Source organism: Balaenoptera musculus, chromosome 14 (assembly GCF_009873245.2).
Source record: "Balaenoptera musculus isolate JJ_BM4_2016_0621 chromosome 14, mBalMus1.pri.v3, whole genome shotgun sequence".
Classification (NCBI taxonomy): Eukaryota; Metazoa; Chordata; class Mammalia; order Artiodactyla; family Balaenopteridae; genus Balaenoptera; species Balaenoptera musculus.
In genome coordinates this window covers 1,012,075-1,034,477 of record NC_045798.1, presented here as the reverse complement: position 1 = coordinate 1,034,477, position 22,403 = coordinate 1,012,075, and the positions used below count along the sequence as shown (strand labels likewise).

Here is a 22,403-nt window from a genome sequence, read left to right as displayed (position 1 = left end):
CATAAATGTGTGGGTTTATTTTTGGACCCTCCGTTCTGTTCCATTGATCTGTGGGTTTGTTTTTATGCCAGTACCATACTGTTGTGACTACTAAAGCTCTGTAATATAGTTTGAAATCAGGGAGCTTGATGCCTCTAGCGTTGTTCTTCTCTCTCAAGATTACTTTGGCTTTTCATGATCTTTTGTGGTTCCATATAAATTTTTAGATTGTTTGTTCTATTTCTGTGAAAAATACCTTTGGGATTTTGATAGGGATTGCATTGAATCTGTAGATTGCTTTAGGTAGCATGGACATTTTAACAATATTAATCCTTCTAAACTCAGAGCACAGGATATCTTTCCATTTACTTGTGTCATTTTCAGTTTCTTTCATCAGTGTCTTACAGTTCTTAGTGTACAGGTCATTTACCTCCTTGGCCAGAAAATTCCTAAGTATTTTATTCTTTTTGATGCAATTGTAAATGGGTTTTTTTCTTAACTTCTGTAATAATTCTTAGTATATGAAAATCTAACAGATTTTTGCATATTGATTTTGTATCCTGCAACTTGACTGAATTCATTTATTAACTGTAACAGGTTTTTGGTGGAGTCTTGAGGATTTTCTATACATCGTATCGTGTCACCTGCAGATGGTGACAGTTTTACTTCTTTTTGATCTTGGATGCCTTTTATTGCTTTTCCCTGTCTACTTGCTCTGGCTAGGGCTTCCAAAAGTGTGTTGAATAAAAATGGCAAGAGGGGCATCCTTGTCTTGTCCTGATATGAAAGGAAATGCTTTCAGCTTCTCACTGTCGAGTATGATGTAGCTGTGGGCTTGTCATATGTGGTCTTTATTACGTTGAGGTATGTTCCCTCTATACCCACTTTGTTAAGAGTTTTTATTCTAAATGGATGTTGAATTTTGTCAAATGCTTTTTCTGCATCTATTGAGAGGATCATATGATTTTTATCCTTCATTTTGTTAATGTACTGTAACATGTTAATTGATTTGCTGATGTTGAACCATCCTTGCATCTCTGGAATAAGTCCCAGTTGATCACGGTGTATTATCCTTTTAATGTATTGTTGAATTCAGTTTGCTGATATTTTGTTGAGGATTTTTGCATCTGTGTTCCTCAAGGATGTTAACGTGTAATTTCTTTTTTGGTGGTGTCCTCATCTGGTTTTGGTATCGGTAATGCTGGCCTTGTAAAATGAATTTGGGAGTGTTGCCTCATTTTCATTTTTTTGGAAGAGTTTGAGAAGGATAGGCATTAAATCGTTTTTGAATGTTTGGTAGAATTCATCAGTGACGCCGTCTGGTCCTGGACTTCTGTTTGTTGGAATGTATCTGTTTATTTATTTTTTATTTATTTATTTATTTATTTATTTTTGGCTATGTTGGGTCTTCGTTGCTGCATGCGGGCTTTCTCTAGTTGCAGCGAGTGGGGGCTACTCTTCACTGCAGTGCGCAGGCTTCTCATTGTGGTGGCTTCTCCTGTTGCGGAGCACGGGCTCTGGGCGTGCGGGCTTCAGTAGTTGTGGCTCATGGGCTCTAGAGCACAGGCTCAGTGGTTGTGGCTCACGGGCTTAGTTGCTTTGCGGCATGTGGGATCTTCCCGGAGCAGGACTCGAACCTGTGTCCCTGCATTCTTTTTTTACAAAAATAAACAGATAGGGCTTCCCTGGTGGCACAGTGGTTAAGAATCCAACTGCCAGTGCAGGGGATGTGGGTTCGATTCCTGGTCCAGGAAGATCCCACATGCCATGGAGCATCTAAGCCCATGCACCACAACTACTGAGCCTGTGCTCTAGAGCCTGTGAGCCACAACTTCTGAGCCCATGTGCCACAACTACTGAAGCCCACATGCTCTAGGGCCCGCGTGCTGCAAATATTGAAGCCCGCACGCTTAGAGCCCATGCTTTGCAACAAGAGAAGCCACTGCAGTGAGAAACCCGTGCACCGCAATGAAGAGTAGCCCCCACTCGCCACAACCAGAGAAAGCCTGCGTGCAGCAATGAAGACCCAACACAGCCAAATAAAAATAAAAATAAATGAATGAATGAATGCAGGAAAGGTATGTCTCTGTCCTTCCATTAATTAGTCCATCTGTCTGTTTTTCTTTTCCCCTTTCTTATACAAAGTTATTTCCCCATATATAGTCTTTTACACTTTGTTTATTTGATTTAGCAGTATGCGTTCTGTAAATTGCTTTATACCAGTTCATGGAGATCTTTCTTATTCTTTTGTACAGCTACGTAGTACTCCATTAAGTGAATGTACTGTAATATAGTCAACCGGTCTCTGAAATATTATGGACGTGCAGTTTATTTCCGGTATTTTGCGTTTACAAATAATGCCGTAGTGAGTAAACATTGTGCTTGTGTGTTTTCATTTTGGAGGTGGATATTCATGGTGAATGTGTAGTGGGACTGCTGGGTCGAAGAGTTAAGAGCATGTGTAGTTTCTTCTTTTTTTGGCTGTGCTGGGTCTTTGTTGCGGTGTACAGGCTCTTCGTTGTGGCGCGTGGGCGCCTCTAGTTGTGGCGTGCGGGCGCCTCTAGTTGTGGCGTGTGGGCTCAGTAGTTGTGGCATGAGGGCTTAGTTGCCCTGCGGCATGTGGGATCTTAGTTCCCCGACCAGGAATCAAACCCACATCGCCTGCATTGGAAGGCGGATTCTTTTTTCTTTTTTTAATTTTATTTATTTATTTATTTATTTATTTATGGCTGTGTTGGGTCTTCGTTTCTGTGCGAGGGCTTTCTCTAGTTGTGGCAAGCGGGGGCCACTCTTCATCGCGGTGCACGGGCCTCTCACTATTGCGGCCTCTCTTGTTGTGGAGCACAGGCTCCAGACGCGCAGGCTCACCAATTGTGGCTCACAGGCCTAGTCGCTCCGCGGCATGTGGGATCCTCCCAGACCAGGGCTCGAACCCGCGTGCCCTGCATTGGCAGGCAGATTCTCAACCACTGCATCACCAGGGAAGCCCGGAAGGCGGATTCTTAACCAGTGGACCACGAGGGAAGTCCTGAGCATGTGTGGTTTTGGTTAAATGGTGCTAGGTCCCTTGGTAGGGTTGTACAGCTTAACATCCCACAGCAGAGTTGAGAGGGCCTGGTTCCCACAGTCTCACCAACAGATTGTGTTGTCTGGCTTTTGAATTTTGTTAGGCTGATAGATGAGAAATGATATTTCAGCTTAGTTTTAATTCATGTTTCTTTCATCATGAGTGATGGGTTTGCAAGTGAATGTGCTTGAAAAATTGAGCTTCAAGTCTTACCTTGGAGTTTTACTTTGTTTTACTGATTTTTGCAATAGAAAATCCCATTTCATAAATATAGGCTAGGTGTTAGTGAATTGAATCAGGCATTTGGTTCGTTACTTGTGAGCAACCTTGTAGAGAGATAGTCATAGTGTTTTGGTGGGTTTTGATGTTAGTCAAGAAGGCCAAGCCTGGGTTCTGGTTGATGCTGGTGATTGTGTTAGGAAGTTGTGGAGCTGGCCTTATTTCTGGCAGGCCAGGCTTTCTCTGGTTTCTGCCTCTGCATATCTTCATGGCCCGTGAGGGGCTCTTTGATGCAGACGCTGCGCATTGGACGTGGGGGCTTCCTCCCTTTCAGAAATGGCCCTCTTGATGGTCCAGTATAGAATGCTTCTCCACTCTAACAGCAGTGTTCCCTGGGTGGTGAACGGTGCCTGGCCCTTGACTTTGGTGTGGGGAGGCGCGTTGACTGTGGTGGTGAGTGCAGTGAGCCTGGCGGCCTGGAGCTTCTGCTCAGCTCCCGCTTCTTGTTGCCGGGTGGGATGTGGCCCAGTGTGGCCAGTACTTGGATTTTTTTAATGAATGAAGCTGACAACTTGCGTTTTTTTTGTGAAATCTCCTGGTTTAAAAATATCAATTAAAATGAATCCAAACAGCAGATGACATCATACAGACTAAAACCGTGTCTTCGGTCTGCATAGAGCCAGGGCGGTCATGATTGCCAGCATCTCCTTCCGAGCGACTTGCGGACTCCCCACCCAGTGTGGTGTAATGGCCCTCTGAGCCCTGGCTCTGTCTGTCTCCTCGGCCTTGGTCTTCAGCACGCTAATATTCTAGCACTTTCCCCTCCTCTGCTTTTCCCCTGCTCGCTCCTTTACTCACCAAGCACCTACCAGGTATCTGTCATATGCCAGGCACTGTTCTGGATGCTGGTGGTTCATCAGTGAGCCCAGTCAGACAGCCCTCCCTTACACTACACGCTGTTGTGCTTGGCCAAAGACGTTTCTTTTAATGTGTACAGAGAGAGCTAGAAATATGTACACGCCCATATATGTATTGTCATGTCGAGATTTAAAAAACGTGTATACATATAATATATATGCTACACATATGTTTGGCTTTACTCAAGTTATATAATTTAAGTACATACAAGCGTTTCCTCATTCTTTTAGTGACTGCCTCTAAGGGGTGGTTATACCAAATTTTGTTAAAAGTTCCCTATAGGTGAGCATTTACATTGTTTGAAATTTGACAGGATAAATAATATTATAATGAACATCTTTGGACAACTGTATATTTGTGTGACTAGATCCCTGGAAGTGGAGTTCCTTGATCAGTGTACATTAAAATTGTGATAGGTAATGCCGTGTTACCCTCCAGAAAGCTATAGCTGTGCTTTACTTCCCTCATTTGTGTATGGCGGGTTCACCATTTCCTAGTACCCTTACTAAACCTGAGTATTATCAGTCTTTTGATCTTCACTAACCTGTCAAACAACAAATAATTGTCTCACTTTATTTCATATTTTGTTATTAATGAGGTTAAGCATTTTTTGATGTTTATCTGTCATTTGAATTTCTTGTAGAATTTCTGGTTTATAGCCTCTTTTCTTGGGTTGTTTGGCTCTTTTTGATTTGTGGGAATTCTTAAGGATGGATAACCTTTTGTCATATAGGCTTCAAATATTATTTATCAATCTCACTTTTTTATTGTATTGTTCTTCTTTAGTAAGGTTGTCAGTTGTTAATGCTTTTTAAAAATAAATATTGTTTCTAGGTTTCACGCCATGTTTAGGAAACTCTTCATCACTGCAGGATTATAAAGATATTCTCATATGTTTTAAAATATTTTTATGGTTTGATTTTTCCCCCCTTGAGTAATTTTTGTGAATGGTGTGAGGTGCAGGGGTGGGCGGGGCTCGGGGTAGATCTGACTTTTGTTTTTCTAAATGGATCGATCTAAGAAAGTTTGGATTTTAATTCTCTAGCTTCGGGACTTCCCTGGCTGTCCAGTCGTTAAGACTCCGCACTTCCAGCGCTTTCACTGCAGGGCGTGCAGGTTCGATCCCTGGTCAGGGAACTAAGATCCCACGTGCCGCAAAGAGCAGCCAAACTATAAATAAAAAAATAAATAAATGATAAAAAAATAATTCTTTAGCCTTACAGAAAGCTGTTATGAACTTTAGTAATGCTTTAAAAAGACTTCTTATTTTAAAAATCTCAGCAACAGTCAGAGAGTTTTAAAAATAGCATCTGTCTGTGAGAGGCCTTTTTCTCTTTGGTCTGCAGCTCTTGGTGAGGCACGGATCTGTGGGCCCCACGAAACCCTGAGAGGCTCACCGGGTGGACCATTGCTGGAGGCGGCAGGGAGGCAGGGACAGATATGTCAGCGGGGTCTTGTGTCTCAAGGCAGAGAACTGCGGGGGTTTGTGCGATGGGCTGGAATGGAGGGTGTGGAGTCTTTTCTATGACAAAGTGTTTTCTTTTTTTTTAAATTGAAATATAGTTGGTGTACAATATTGTGTTAGTTCCAGGTGTACTAATGATTTGACGTGTGCGCACATTATGAAGCGGTCACCATGATGAGTCTAGTAGCCATCTGTCGCCGTACAAAGTTTTATTACAGTGTCACTGACCATATTCCTTATGCTGCATCTTACATCGCATGACTTACTTCTATAACTGGAGGTTTGTACCACCTAATTCCCTTCACCCATTTCACCCACCTCTCATCCCCTCCCTTCTGGCAGCCACCTGTTTGGTCTCTGTATCTGTGAGTCTGTTTTCATGTGTCGTTTTCTTTATGTGCTGGATCAGCCAAGGTATGCCTGGCTCTTGCAGCTAGCAGGTGCGCCCCAGGCGCTGCTCCGTCCAGCACAGGGCGGAGTGCCCGCCACGCGTTCCGTGCAGTTAGTTTGTTTGTCGTGCTCCCTCGGGGCCTCATCTCTGTGCTCCTGTGAACTGCCAAGCAGGACCGAGTCAGTGTGGCAAACAGCATGCCCCTGTCTTTGCCAGAGTGTGTCACGTGACCACCCCGTCCAGGGCTGGGAAAAGCACACCAGTGTTGTGACTGGCGGGAGAATCGGAGTGTTCAGTGAAGAGCGCTAATGACTGTGGCCCAAGCCAGTTAAGGACAAATTTGGGAAGCACAGAAAGGTAGCAGGGAAACATCAAAGTGTGCTCTGTCACATATTCAGTATTAATACTGTTTTGCGTAGGTGTTTCAAAATTTATTGATATTTATCGTTGGGCATGCCACCTTTCTGCTACAAATAACATTTCAGTGAACATCCTTGTATATTGAACACAGCTCTGATTTTTTTCTTAGGCTGATCTAGAAGTCGAATTATTGGGTCAGAAGACATGAATGTGCTGTAAGACTCTTATTACCTACTGCCAAATTGCTCTCTGGAGTTTCCACTTGAAAATATTCCCAGACACTATTTGTGGCTTCTCTCCTCCCTTCACTCCCATCATGTTCTGTCTGTTCCTTCTGCCCTGAGTTCATGCTCGTGTGTCCAAGCCCTGATCCACCCTCCTCCTTGTTCCCTTCTCACTCTCCATCCAGCCCGGGAGCTATTGACGTAACAGAATACCCAAAGCGGGAGCCTGGCCGGAGGGCCGGATCCGTCCGGGGAGATGAGGGAGATGGGTTTGGGAAGGGAGCAAGGCTCATGACCTGAGCTCCCTGCTCGTTGAAGGGGAAGAAGAGGCTTCCCAATCCCTAGCTGCCTGGACTCTGGGAGCACCGAAAGAGAAGCTGGGGAGGGAGGCCTTGGGGGGCTGGGAGCACTCCCAGGCCTCAGCGGGGGGTGAGGGGGTGGGAGCAGCTGCTGTCAGCACCCAGTCTCCCGAGCCCTTCCCCCCTCACTCTTTCCAGTTCTGACCTGGGGACCCCTGCCCTACACCAAGGATGGGGCCCAGGTAGGTGTTTCTTAGGGTGGCATCTTCCCGGCACCAGATGTGCCCCTGTGTGACGTCAGCATGGCCCTGAGCGAGCGGCAGCCGCACAGACGGCGCCAGCCCCACGTGGCCCCGGTGGGCGCCGCCCGCAGTGGTCTGAGGGCTCGTCCCCGCTCCTCGCGGGTTGCGGCGGTGCGCTGGCGCGGCCCGCCGGTCTCGGCCTGCTCCCGGGCGGCGTCCTCCCCAGACCGTGAGCCCGAGAGCCCGCGGCAGCTGCTGGCGGACCTCACGGTTAGCAGCGCCGCCGCCGCCGGTTCGGGAGTTGCTTTGCCCTTGATGGTGGCTTTGCTTTCCACCGGGGCACCTGTACCACGTTCGGGGGGGTGCTGTTTTAGGTAAGCGGTTCCTTTACCTTATAGTTGGTAGGGTTTGTTTCTCCAACCTGACTGTGAGCTCACTGAAGTCAGGAAACTTTTTAGAAAGTCGAGGAGCAGTTTACAGTTCTTTGAATTTGAACGAACACATTCTTGTAACCATCGTCCCAAATCAAGTGTCCAACCAGTTCCACACCCCCAAGTTCCCTCCTGCCTTCTCAGCTCCTCCCCCACCTGCAGCCTGGCAGGGTCTGTCTAATCTGTCCCTGTGGTCTTGCCTGTTCCAGAATGTCTTGTCACGTCAGTGGCCTGCAGTCCGTGGTCCTTGCGTCTGGCTGTGCTCCTTGGCGTCCTCGTGGTATGGGTGTGTCTGTAGCTCGGCCTTTACGGTGCTGAGGCGGCTGCATTGTGTGGCTCTTGCAGGTGTTTTATTCCTTCGCCAGGTGAAGGTCAGTATTTGTGTTTGTGTGTGTCTCAGTAGATAGTTTTTTAATTTATATTTTTAAGAGTAGTGGTTAAGTTGTACAATTAGTATGCTACTTTTTCACTTAATAATATATCTGAAAAACTTTTCCATGTTTATAACATAGTCTCCATCGAGAACTTGAACATTGGATATTTCTGGTTACGCTTCTTTTTACTTTTACTGTATTATTCTGTAATAAATATTTTTATGCATAATTTTAAAAATTCGTAGGTGAATTTCCTTAGCAATTCCCAGAGGTTGGATTAGTAGGTCAAAGGTAATGGGACCTGCTTCCGCACCGTTGTTGCCCACCCTGTTACGCACATTCTGAGCTCTGGGCCCTCTGAGATCTGCTCTGTCTCCCTCCACATTTTTTCAACAGGTCAGTCAGTCATCACAACGTATTTCCCCCCGTAATTCTTACCTTCTCCCTGGTTTTGTAAATTATTATATGTGAGAGAGTTTCTTTCTGGCCTTTGTTCTCTCTTATTGATCATCTTTGGTATTCTGGGAATGTATTTTAAGGAAATAATCCGAAATATGTCCTAATGTGTTTGTTTATTCTTATTATTCTATTTTTGTGTCTGTTTTACACTAATCTTCCTCATAATGCTTGTTTAAAAAGATCAGGAACAAAAGCTCTTTTTTAAAAATTGATTTATTGATTGACTGATTGATTGGGCTGCGCCGGGTCTTAGTTGCGGCATGCATGCGGGATCCAGTTCCCTGACCAGAGATCCAACCCAGGCCCCCTGCATTGGGAGCACAGAGTCTTAACCACTGGACCACGAGGGAAGTCCCAGAAGCTCGTCTTGAAAGCAATCAGCATGCCTCAGAGTCCCGTGCCCTTGAGTGTCCCACAGCTCACGGTTCCCACCCATGGTGCTGGGCTCTCTGCTACGGGCGAGGGTGGGAAAGGGCTCCTGGGTGGCTCATTAAGGCTATGGTCCTGATTTCCCGTTCGGATGTGTTGACTGCAGCTTGCCCGTGGTCTTTAGACTCTATCTTCAGAGACAGTCATCAGGGCAGAGTGCCTTCTCCTGCTAGTCTAAGCAGGCACTGATCTTTATGTTTCCTCAGCCTTTACTTGTGCACCCATGGGTTCTGTAGCTTTTGATTTCATACATATGTGTGTTTCAGCCAGGGGCCTGGGACTGTGGGAGTGTTCATACAAATGTGTATTTCCACCTTTTCAGTCTTGTAACTTTTGGTTTATAACGTTTTTCATCCCTTGTCCGTTTTCTCAGTGAAACAGTAGTGATGCCCTGAAGAGGAGAGGCTGCTCCTGCTTGTCTTGCGGGGAGGGTGGAAGGAACACCAAGAAATGGGCAGCTAGGTGTGTCAGTGAAGACTTGAGAATTGTAAACGGTGGGAGGGTATTTCTGACCCAGCCAGCGGGGAGCAGGCAGGCTGCGGTTGTCGTCCTGTTCCCCGTGGGGTTCGCCCCCTTGCGGACACCGAGGCTGTAGCCCGGTGTGACTTGGGAGCAGTCTCCCTGCCTCACCTCGGAAGTAGCCTCCTCCCGCTCCGTCCTCTGCTCTCTCCCGTCCTTTCTCAGCGTCCTTTCCTAGTCTGCGGCCCTCAGCTCTCTTGGGGCCATGAGCCCCTTTAAAGCCGTGTCCCAGCTCCCAGAGAGTTGGCGGACCCCTGACGGGGACTCTCCCGCCCTGGCCGCTCCCTTCTCTCCTGAGGTTTTCTTCGGAGATCCCCGCCACCCCCGGGTGGGCTCCTCGAGAGGGCTGAGGTGCGAGGCCGGCACCAGGCCTGGGCCTCTCCCCCAGGCGTGCGGAGTCTGACCCGGGATGGGGGCTCTGTGTGTTCACACTCAAGTAACCCGGGGGTGTTTGCAGGGGCGTCACACAGATGCTCATGAGAACTGCCGGCTGGTGAGGGGCGGTTCTGTTCTGATGACGTGATGGTGGCACGTGTGGGAGCCACTGGCGGCCTCCTGGGCGCCGTTCCTCCACTGGGAGAGACGGGCGGACCGCCCCAGCACGTGGCGGCACGGAGCAGGGCCGCCGGCCGCGGAGTAGCCTCCCCGGAAGAAACATGCCCGTCGCGAGCGCCAGCACCAGGTTCAGACCCCGCTGGCCTTGAGCAAGTGTTTGCTAGTTAGCGTCCTCGGGAGCTGGTAGGGACCACCCACCTGCTCCTGCCGGGCCACGTCCTGGCCCCAGGCACAGCAGTGAGCCAGAAGGCCCCGTCCCTCCTCTGTGCTGAAGGAGATGGTCTCCAGTGCCCTCGTCGGGGCTCGATGACAGTAAGACAGTGGTTTGTATCAGGTGCTGGTGGGAACGTCCCTTCAGGGCATCTGTCCAGTGCTGCTAAATGGTACTCAGGATAAGTAGTGATCAGATGGTTATGTTTGCCTTTAAGTAACTTGATTTTAACTTTGATTTTTCAGGAGAGCATTAAGTTGGATACAAAAGGAGGGCGACCATGCACCATGGCAGCGGCCCTCAGAACGTCCAGCACCAGCTGCAGAGGTCCAGGGCCTTCGCCGGCAGCGAAGGAGAAGAGCAGCAGGCCCGTCCCAATCCCCCGCAGTCCCCCGCCACGCCCTTTGCGCCGGCGGCGAGCCCGTCCGCGCCCCAGTCCCCCGGTTACCAAGTTCAGCAGCTGATGAACCGCAGCCCCGTGGCCGGGCAGAGCGTGAACATCGCCCTTCAGAATGTGGGGCCGGTGGTGGGAGGGAACCCCCAGATCACGCTGGCCCCCCTGCCGCTGCCCAGCCCCACTTCTCCGGGATTCCAGTTCAGTGCGCAGCAGAGGCGGTTTGAGCACGGGTCTCCATCGTACATCCAGGTCACCTCGCCGCTGTCCCAGCAGGTGCAGACTCAGAGCCCCACCCAGCCCAGCCCTGGGCTGGGACCGGGCCTGCAGAGCGTGCGGGCGGGTGCCCCTGGCCCCGGCCTGGGCCTGTGCAGCAGCAGTCCCACCGGGGGCTTCGTGGATGCCAGTGTGCTGGTGAGACAGATCAGCCTGAGCCCGTCCAGTGGCGGCCACTTCGTGTTCCAGGAGGGCTCGGGCCTGGCGCAGATGGCCCCGGGCGCCCAGGTTCAGCTGCAGCACACGGGGGCGCCCATCACGGTCAGAGAACGGAGACTCTCGCAGCCCCACGCGCAGTCGGGGGGCACCGTCCACCACCTGGGACCTCAGAGCCCCGCGGCCGCAGGCGGGGCCGGCCTGCAGCCCCTGTCCAGCCCCGGCCACATCACCACGACGAGCTTGCCGCCCCAGATCAGCAGCATCATCCAGGGGCAGCTGATCCAGCAGCAGCAGGTGCTGCCGGGGCCTCCGCTGACCAGGCCTCTGCTCCCCGGGGTCGGGGTCGGGGGGACTTCGGCATTTGGGATGACGTCCCCACCGCCCCCCACCAGCCCTTCCAGGACCGCAGCGCCCTCGGGCCTCTCCAGCCTTCCTGTCCCATCTGTGGGGAGTGTGGGGATAAGAAAGGCTCCCAGGAAACTGGAAGAGATCCCCCCGGCCTCCCCGGAGCTGGCTCAGATGAGGAAGCAGTGCCTGGACCACCACTGCAGGGAGATGGAGGCCCTGAAGGCGGCCTTCAGGGAGTGCTTGATCGAGCTGTTCTTCCTGCAGCACCTGCAGGGGAACATGATGGACTTCTTAGCTTTCAAGAAGAAGCACTATGCCCCGTTACAGGCTTACCTCAGGCAGAATGATTTGGACCTGGAGGAAGAGGAGGAAGAGGAGGAGGAGGAGGAGGAAGAGAAGTCGGAGGTTATCAATGATGAGGTGAGAAGCAGCGGTTTAATCATTAGCGGGCCGTGCTACTTGGGTCTGCGTCTAGGCAACCGTAAATTAAAAGTAATCTCTGAGCCTGGGGTGTTGATAAGATGCAGTTTCATAAGGATTTGATCCAGGAGTAAAATGGAAGGTGGATTTGCTTTTTCCTTCATGGAAGGAAAGAGCTGCTCTAGTTGGGAGGACGGTGCAGAGTGGTGCTGTGAGTATTGCCGGTTCATTTAGAACAGGGATGCTTCCCCGGCTTGGGGAACTAACCTGGCCTGACCCAGCTTTCCCCTGTGCTCTGCCGGGTGTGTGGAGATTGGCCAGCCCCGAAGGGCCTGCAGAAGCCAGGGGTGTGGGCACCTTCCCGCTGGTTGCCCAGGTTTCACATTTCACTTACGTAGGTCCACCCATTGGGATTCTCAACACCGTGAATGTCATTTTTAAAGAAGGGATTTGAATCACTAGCTTGTTACAGTGTATCAGTTACGATTTAAATCACTAGATACATTTATAAGGTATCTTCATGATTAAAATATGGTTACTATGGCAAAGCAACTGAGAATTTTTTCAATTTTTAGATGTACTCTTAGATTTGAGGTCATGTATTTAACTCACACTGTTGCACATAGCTACTGAATGGTATTTAAGATAGAATCTTTTTTAGATAGTGAACTTTTTGGGTGCCTGGAATGGGTGCTTAATAAATTCCCCAATTGGGATTCTCAGTACCTTAGCGGTTCCTAAGATCCCTTTATTGGTACTTCCTACAAAGGAAGCTGATGAGACAGGGCGACAGTGAGGTGCACCGTGGTGCACTGTATTTGTGCCTTTGTGTCGTGTACTGTACACTGTGTTGGTGGAGCTTATTATGTTTTTTGATATAGCTAAGATAATGTAAATCTCTGTCAGTTCTTCTGCAAAGAAATCAGCCTTTGATGAACAAAAGCTGGCCTCTTTGCTCATCTCCTCATTGATATTTATTATGTGTGGCTTTGCCATTTGGTGTTTTCTTTAACACCCTTTCCAGGATGAACCATTTTTATTTTCTAAAAGGTTTATATGATTTTTTTTTTTTGAGGATTTCACCTCTGTTGCCATGAAATAGTGAAATTCAGTTATCTTTATGTTTGTACACCAATGTTGTCTGTAGGCTCAATCCCCCTTATCTGTCATTGCCATTGTGACCTGCATGTAGTAGGCCAGGGCGTAAACTGCCTATGAGGTTGTCAGGGCTTTGCTACTTGAAGACTGTCCGCCATTCCCATTTTTAAAGTTTGAAGTTGCAGAATCTAAGGACGTTGCACTTGTGACTTAAATTTGAGTTTCTGCAAGATTTGCAGTTGAGTTAGGGTATTATAAATCTTTCATAAATCAGTTGTGTCCTTTTACAGGATTTGATGCAAAAACATTCCATTTTTAAACACCAGACATCAGTGAGCTATCAGCAATAAAATTCTAACAAAATTTTGAGCAGTCTTAAAAATTATGTTGCCTTTTTTTCTCAAAATATTTCCTCTCAGGTAAAGGTTGTGACAGGAAAGGATGGGCAGACTGGTACTCCTGTTGCTATAGCAACCCAGCTTCCTCCAAATGTTTCTGCTGCTTTTTCATCCCAGCAGCAACCATTTCAGGTACTTTTCGATGGTTCTAAAATGTAGTCTCATCCGAAACTTTTCCTTCATCCAGATATTTTAACCTTCAATTTACTATTTGCTCTTCAGCATTTTTTTCCAGAGCCCATTCCTTATTTTAAAAAAGTAAAAAAGTCTTCCTGCATATAAAATTATACAACGAAATTGCATGAGTCGATGACAACACAGACCTTAATGCGTTATTTTTTGTGTGTGTTGACCTGTAACGCAGTAGTGGCTTCAGCATGCATGGCATCTAATACCTACAGTCCTGTTGAATGTGTGCTCAGGGTTCCTTGTGTGCTGTGTTTTAAATGTTGGTTCTTTCTTGTGTCTTCTATCTGTATTTTTGAGAACAGTGCAAACAGAAGAAAAAAAAAAGATTACACAGATAACTGGATATTTTCTGTAGCTAGAAGAAACACTGAAATGAAACACACTTCTAAAATACCAGGACCTTAGGCTTCTAAATGGATGTTAATTGAATGCAAGCTGATTATTTTTAATTTTTTGAAAATTAAATCACTCAATGTTACATTAATAAATGCCAGGAACCTAAAAGTACAGGTCAGATTCTAGTCATTTTGGAGTAGATTGTGCTAGGTTCTGAAAGCAGTTGAATCTTGTGGTGATATGTTTTTAAATTTTTTTTAATTTTTAATTTTGGTATAATTTCAAACGTATATAAAAGTTGCAGTAACAGTACAAAGAACACCCCTTATATCCTCTACCCAAATTCACCGGTTGTTAACTTTTTGCCCCATTTGCATTATTTTCATTCTCTCTCTCTTTTATATGTACACACATACACATTTCCCCCAAACTATTTGAGAGTAAATTGCAGACATCATATCACACTTGCATCCCTAAGTCCTTCAGCGTATGGTATCAGGTACGAGTGTTACCTCACCTAACCACGGTATAACAATCAATTCTGGAAATTTTACAGTAACTTTTACTATGATTAAGCCACAGCTGATGTGCAAATTTTGTCTCTTGTTCCGGTGACATCCTTTGTATAGTTGTTTTTCTCCCAGTCTGGGATCACCTTGTGTTTAGTTGCCATGCCTCTCTGGTCTTCTTTAATGTGGACAAACTCCTCACTCTTTCATGCCTTCACATTTTTGAGAAGTGTAAGTCAGTTATTTTGTAGAATGTCGTTTGACATGGGCCACTAATTCTGTCATCTATTGACGAATCTTGCTGGAGTCAGCTGTCACGTTACAGATTGCAAAGTGGATTTTCTAACTCCATTATTCCTTCTGCATTCGTTAGCTGGCATTCTACTGTAATGATGAGCCTTCTTTTTTCTTCCATTACGTATATTCACATACGGATTCTTATTTTAATCAGTGCGTTTTCATATGTCATTAACGGTATTTATTTGTTTATTTAAATTTGTTTATTTAATTCAGTCAAGTTTATTCTTTTTGGTCTATAGTTCTGTGAGTTTTGTCAAATGCCCAGAGTTGTGTAACCACCACCACCCAAGAAACAGAGGAGTTCTGTCATCCCCCCAGATGTTCCTCATGCCACATCTTTGTCATCAGATTTTCTCCCTGCCTTAACCTTTGTTCTCTGTCTATGATTTTGCCTTTTCCAGAATAAAATATAAATGGAATTATACAATATAGTATATGCATGCTGCCTTTTCAGTCTGGCTTCTTTCAGTTAGCATAATGCATTTGAGATTCATCCACGTTGTTGAATTTGCCAATTGTTTCCTTTTTTGCTGAGCAGTGTTCCATTGTATGAATGTTCCCCAGTTTGTTTAGCCATTCACCCTTTGAAGGACGTTGGGTTGTTTCCAGTTGTTGGCATACCTAGGAGACAGGTTTCTGGGTTGTTACTAAGCGTACATTCAGTTTTATATGCAACTGCCAAACTTTCCGCAGTGGCTGTTCCGTTTCACATTCCCGCCAGCAGTGACTGAGAGTTCCTTCTGTCTGCATCCTCCCCACTACTTGTTCTTGTCGGTTTTCTTCTGTAGTTATTCTAATATGTATGCAGTGGTTTTAACTTGTATATCTCTAAAGACTAATGATGTTGAACAACTTTTCATATGTTCATTTCCCATTTGTATATCTTCTTTGGTGAAGTATCTGTTCATTTCCTTCACCATTTTTTTTCCATTGAGTCTTTTGCTTTATTGTTGCATTTGAGAATTCTTTATATAATTTGGATATAAGCTTTTTGTCAGATATAAATTTGCAAATATTTTTCTGTCATTCTGTGCTCTACCTTTTTCTTCTTTTATATTGTTTTTTACAGGGCAGAAGTTCTGAATTTTGATGTGGTCTCTTTTATCGTTTTTTTTTCTTTTATGGATTGTGCTTTTGATATATAAGAACTCTTTGCTCAACCCAAGGTCACAAAAATTTCCTCTAATTTTTTTTTTTTAGAAGTTGTATAGTTTTATGTTTTACATTTAGGTCTGTGATCCATTTTGAGTAAAGTATTGTATAACATGCAAGCATCAGTAGAAGTTTATTTCTTCGTATATTGACAGCCAGTTAGTTGAGCACTGTTTCTTAAAAAGACTGTTTTGTATCTGCTGAATTGACTTCGCATCATTGTCAGAAATCAGTTGATCCTGTCTGTATGGGTCTGTTTCTAGGCTGTCTTCTCTTCCTTTGATCTCTGTGTCTATCTTTTTGCTTAATGCCACACTGTCTTTACTACTGTATCTTTGTAGTAAGTCCTGAAATCAGTTAGTGTGAGTTCTTCAACTTTGTTCTTTTCCAAAATTGTTTTGGTCATTCTGGTTCCTTTCACTTTTCATATACATTTTAGAATCAGCTTGTCGATATCCATAGAACATCCTGCTAGGATTTTGATTGGGATTACATTGACTCTATTGACCTGTTTGGGGTGAAGTAATATCTTGACAACGTTGAGTCTTCCAGGCCAGGAATATGGTATATTCTCCATTTATTTTTGTCTTCTTTGATTTCTTTCATCAGTATTTTGTAGTTTTCAGCATGCAAATTCTATGTATGTTTTGTTAGACTTATACCCAGCTATTCCAATTTTTCTGTGGTGCTATAGATGGTACTTAAATTTAAAAATTTTTTTCTAGTTGTTCATTGCAAGTATATAGGAATACAGTTGATTATGCAACCTTGCTAAACTCATTTATTAGTTTTAGGAGCTTTTTTGTAGATTCCATGGGATTTTCTACCTAGAGAATCATGTCTGCAAAGAAAGCAAGATTTATATTTTCTTTTCCTATCTGTATGCCTTTTATTTCTTTTTCTTGCCGTATTTGCACTGGCAATGGCATGGACTGGCATGGACTTCCACTGTGATGCTGAATAGGAGTGATAAGAACCGACATTCTTACCTTCTGGGTCTTAGGGGGAAAGCATTTAGTCTTTCACCATTGAGTATGATGTTAGCTGTAGATTTTGTAGCTGTCCTTTATCAGGTTAAGGAAATTCCTTCATTCCTAGTATTTATCATGAATGGATGTTGAATTTTGTCAAATACTATTTGCTGCATCTATTCACATAATCATCTGATTTTTCTTTTTCGGTCTGTAAAAGTGGTGAATTATATCATATTAAGGTATAATTTGTAGGCAGGGAATGCACAGATCTTAAATGTTAGAATTTGTTGAGTTTGACAAGTGCCCGTGTAACCCATCCACGTGTCAGGGTGTCCACTTCCATCAAGTCTCCTCATGCCCTGCCAGTCGTCCGCTACCCAGCCCCCCTGCCCCGGTTTGTTACTATTTATTCTACTATTACTGTTTATTTTGATGTTCCAATTATCTGTAATTTGACCAATGGGGACCCTTTCAAGCGGGCTCTAGTATACTTGTGACACATCCCTGTCACTCTCTAAGTACTTCCTTACATTCTGGCACAAAATGTTTAAAGTTTATCTTGCACATGCCTTGATTCAGTCCAGGAATCAGTCATTTCTCCAAGGAACCGGGTTCTTTTTGGTGGGGAATAATAATTTGAACCCAATATTTAGGTGTTCTTGTAATGAATTTGATACAACTGAAGGTAAAATTTCTTGAATTGGAAATTGTCAGAAAATTTGTTAGTGGGACAGATTTCCCGTTAGTGCTTGGAGGAATGTAATACATCAGTGCGTTTATAGACCACGTTGATAAATATTTGCATGAGAACCGTGGGACAGTGGAGGGCAGGGAGTGCCTGTAAACTTAGGTGCATGGTCTCCACAGTGACACAAATTAAACCCTCTGATTTACTGTCATACTCACCAGATTGCCAGAAATTAAATTGGACAGAATCTGTTGATTTAGGTCTATGAGATTCTTACCCACTGTTGATCGGGAGTGTAGCATGGAAACATTTCACATGATCTGGAAAAGGTGAGTGTGGGTAGGCCCTTTTGATCCAAGCAGCATGCTCTAAAGGTATTCTTGTGTTTGTGTGCCAGAGAACACATCTCATAATGTTCCCGGCAGCATCGTTTCTTCTAATAACCCCAAACTGGAAAGAAGCATAATGTCCGTCAGCAGTAGAACAGATCAGTGGGTCGTGCACATTCATACAGAGGAATGCTAATAGTAATCAGTAGTGAAAATGAGTGAGTCGGTGTGGGCGGGTCTCAGCAGCGCCCTGTGGAACAGAAGGGGTTATGGGAGAGCCCAGCTGCAGCATTCCTTCAGGTAAAGTTCACTAGGAAGCAAAACCAAACACAGCGTAGCGTGGAGCTAAGCCTGTAGGTGATGGCACCAGGGGAGAATGTTCACACATGGTTCAGGTGGGGAGGGGGATGCCTTCAGAGTGAGTGGGGTCTCCAGGGCGTGCGTAACAGTTTATTCTTAAGCCTCGGGATGAGTACACGGGTGATTGCTTTATCATTACTTTTTAAACTTATAAGTTTTTCTAATTCTCAGCATTTTATTATGAAAAATTTCAAACAGGAAAGCTGAACAGTGTTCAGTGGACACTCACATCCTACTGTTTAAATTCTGTGATTATGCACAAATAAGTGAAATTCACATAACCATTTTTATATTAACCACCTAATATTCAGTGGCATTTAGTACATTCACAGTGTTAAGCAACCACTATTATGGATATCAGTTTCTAAAATATCTTTATTGTCTTAAAAGAAAACCCCATTCCCAAAAAGCAGTCACTCCCCAGTACCTGCTCCTCCAGCCACTGGCAGCCACCAGTCGGTATTCTGTCTCCACAGATTTACCTGGTGTGGAATCGTGCAATGTTTTGTGTCTGGTTTCTTTCACTTAACGTGATGCTTTCAAGGTTCATCCACATTGTAGCATGCCTCAGTACTTCATAACTTTTTATAGTAGAGGGTATATCCACTGTATGGGTATGCTACATTTTATTTATCCACTCTTGATAAATATTTGGACTGTCTGCAGCTTTTGGCTATTGCGAATAATGCCACTATACTTAGTAGCTACCCCGTTTTACATCCCATCAGCAATATACAAAGGTTCCAATATTTCTGTGTCCTTGCCAACTCTTACTTTCCTTTTAAAAAAAATTCTAGCCATCCTAGTGAGTGTGAAGTGGTGTCTCATTGTGTTTTCTTTTGCATTTCTCTTATGATGAATGACGTTGGGCATCTTAATGTGCTTGTTGGTCATTTGTATATCTTTGGAGAAAAGCCTATTCAAATTTTGAAAAAATTTTTTAAAAAAAATTCTATGATTAATTTTACTATGCTTTTAAAAATCACATTATTTAATATTATAAATATTTAAGAGACCTAAAAGAGGAAAACCAAGGAATCTCCATTTTGAATTATAGATCTTTGTCGCAAATACTAGTGGATGTCTAAGGAGACAAGAAGATGGAGAGTCTGTCAGGAAAGAATTGAAATGAAAAAACATACCCTTTGTTTTCTTTGGAAAAAAAAAAAATCTCAGTATGAGTTTTATTATTTACAACCAGTTGTAGAATTTTTATATTGACCAATGAAACTCTAGAAATAAATTCAGAATTCCTTATATTACATATACAGTATATTAATTTCTGTCTGCTTCCAAAAGACTTTGAGGTAGTATTTTTTTCTTTTTTCTTTCTTTTTTCTTTTTTTTTTTGGCTGCGCTTGTGGGATCTTAGTTCCCCGACCAGGGATTGAACCCGGGCCCATGGCACTGGAGGCGCTGAGTCCTAACCACTGGACTGCCAGGGAATTCCCTAAAATAGTTTTTATTACAGTTATTTAGATCTTAAAAAATCCTAAGTGGAGATTATTTTTCAGTGATTATAGTGTTAAAGGGAATGAATAATTATAGTTCTGTAACCCTACCCCAACTATTGATTTTTTTTTTTTTTTTTGCCATTTAAAAAAAATTTATTGAAATTTAGTTGATTTACAATGCTGTGTTAGTTTCAGGTGTACAGTAAAGTGATTCAGTTATACACACATGTATATAAATATATGTATATTCTTTTTTTACATTTTCTTCCATTATAGGTTATTATAAGATATTGAGTATAGTTTCCTGTGCTATACAGTAGGTCCTTGTTGGTTATCTATTTTTATATAGTAGTGTGTATATTTTAAGCTTAAGCTCCTGATTTATCCCCCAACTACTGATTTTTTTATTCTTTTTAAATTTTATTTATTTATTTATTTTTAGCTGCATTGGGTCTTTGTTGCCGCGCACGGGGGCTGCTCTTCGTTGTGGAGCGCGGGCTTCTCATTGTGGTGGCTTCTCTTGTTGCGGAGCACAGGCTCTAGGCGCACAGGCTTCAGTAGTTGTGGCTCGTGGGCTCTATAGAGTACAGGCTCAGTAGTTGCGGCTCACGGGCTTAGTTGCTTCTCAGCATGTGGGATCTTCCTGGAACAGGGCTTGAACCCGTGTCCCCTGCATTGGCAGGCGGATTCTTAACCACTGTGCCACCAGGGAAGCTCCTTAGTTTTTTATCTTAATGAAGTTCAATTTAGCAGTTTTTTCACGTGGATATCCAGTCTTCTAGCATCATTTGGTTGAAAAGACTTTTCATTCCATTTGGGTTGCTTTGGAGTCTTTAGGAACTGGTGAAGTTGTGTAAGTTTGAGTCTCCCTCTGGGCTCTCTGCTCAGTTGTTTTTACCTGTCGTCCATCCTTAAGCAGCACTATGCCATCTGCTGAGTCTTGAAGTCCAGGCTTCCTCTTGTTCTTCTCTCAAGAATCTGTTTTCAATTCACTGACCTCTGCGTCCCCACTCTACTCTTCAGCCTATCCAATGAATTTTTAAAATTTCAGACACTTTTTCTGTTCTAGGGTCTCTGTTTGATTCTCTTTTTTTTTTAATTTTTATTTTTTTACTGAAGTATAGTTGATTTACAGTGTTTCTGGTGTACAGCAAAGCGATATATATATTCTTTTTCAGATTGGTTCTGTTTTTTAATCGTTTCTTTTTTTCTGTCAAGATTTCCTCTCGTCTTTCATTACAACATACTTCTTTGTCCTTGGGCATACTTATTAAACCTACCGTAAAATCCCTGCTGCTAATTCCAGAATGTGAGTTGTCTGGGGGTTGGTGTCCATTGATTGTTTTGAGTATGGCTGTGTTTTCTTGTCTCTGTGTTTTGGAGTAATTTTTTTTTTTAATATATATATTTTTAACATCTTTATTGGAGTATAATTGCTTTACAATGTTGTGTTAGTTTCTGCTGTATAACAAAGTGAATCAGCTATACATATACATGTATCCCCATATCCCCTCCCTCTTGCATCTCCCTCCCACCCTCCCTATCCCACCCCTCTAGGTGGTCACAAAGCACCGAGCTGATCTCCCTGTGCTATGCGGCTGCTTCTCACTAGTTATCTATTTTACATTCGGTAGTGTATATATGTCCATGCCACTCTCTCACTTCGTCCCAGCTTACCCTTCCCCCTCCCCGTGTCCTCAAGTCCATTTTCTATGTCTGCGTCTTTATTCCTGTCCTGCCCCTAGGTTCTTCAGAACCGTTTTTTTTTAGATTCCATATATATGTGTTAGCATACGGTATTTGTTTTTCTCTTTCTGACTTACTTCACTCTGTATGACAGACTCTGGGTCACCTCATTACAAATGGTTCAATTTCGTTTCTTTTTATGGCTGAGTAATATTCCATTGTATATATGTGCCACATCTTTATCCATTCATCTGTCGATGGACACTCAGGTTGCTTCCATGTCCCGGCTGTTGTAAATAGAGCTGCAGTGAACATTGTGTACATGACTCTTTTTGAATTATGGTTTTCTCAGGGTATATGCCCAGTAGTGGGCTGGCTGGGTCGTATGGTAGTTCTGTTTTTAGTTTTTTAAGGAACCTCCATACTGTTCTCCATAGTGACTGTATCAATTTACATTCCCACCAACAGTGCAAGAGGGTTCCATTTTCTCCACACCCTCTCCAGCATTTATTGTTTGTAGAGTTTTTGATGATGGCCATTCTGACCGGTATGAGGTGATACCTCGTAGTTTTTTGTTTTTTTGTTTTATAAATTTATTTATTTATTTGTTTGTTTTTATTTTTGGCTGCATTGGGTCTTCGTTTCTTTGTGCGGGCTTTCTCTAGTTGCTGCGAGCAGGGGCTACTCTTCGTTGTGGTGTGCGGGCTTCTTATCGTGGTGGTTTCTCTAGTAGTGGAGCATGGGCTCTAGGCGTGCAGGCTTCAGTAGTTGTGGCACGTGGGCTCAGTAGTTGTGGCTTGCAGGCTCTTGAATGCAGGCTCAGTAGTTGTGGTGCACGGCCTTAGTTGCTCCGCAGCATGTGGGATCTTCCCGGGCCAGGGCTCGAACCCATGTCCCCTGCATTGGCAGGCAGATTCTTAACTACTGCGCCACCAGGGAAGCCCCCTCATTGTAGTTTTGATTTGCATTTCTCTAATGATTCGTGATGTTGAGCATCTTTTCACGTGATTGTTGACAATCTGTATATCTTCTTCTTCGGAGAAATGTCTGTTTAGGTCTTCTGCCCGTTTTTGGGTTGGGTTGTTTGTTTTTTTGATATTGAGCTGCATGAGCTTCTTGTATATTTTGGAGATTAATCCTTTGTCAGTTGCTTTGTTTGCAAATATTTTCTCCCATTCTGAGGGTTGTCTT

At 44.3% G+C, this 22,403-nt stretch overlaps 1 protein-coding gene across 16 annotated transcripts in view; it reads left to right on the top strand.

The window, feature by feature from the left end:
* The window catches only part of EP400 (E1A binding protein p400), a 111,782-nt gene that overhangs the window by 9,148 nt on the left and 80,231 nt on the right, over positions 1 to 22,403 (top strand). For 10 of the 16 annotated variants that reach the window (XM_036874515.1, XM_036874525.1, XM_036874521.1 and 7 more), the window contains exons 2-3: positions 10,388 to 11,739; positions 13,257 to 13,367. In XM_036874515.1, the coding sequence (XP_036730410.1) occupies positions 10,423 to 11,739; positions 13,257 to 13,367 (1,428 nt within the window). In that variant the 5' untranslated portion in view covers positions 10,388 to 10,422. Of the gene's footprint in view, positions 1 to 7,804; positions 7,967 to 10,387; positions 11,740 to 13,256; positions 13,368 to 22,403 lie in introns of all 16 variants that reach the window. The other 6 variants (XM_036874526.1, XM_036874520.1, XM_036874523.1 and 3 more) reach the window with 3 other exon arrangements.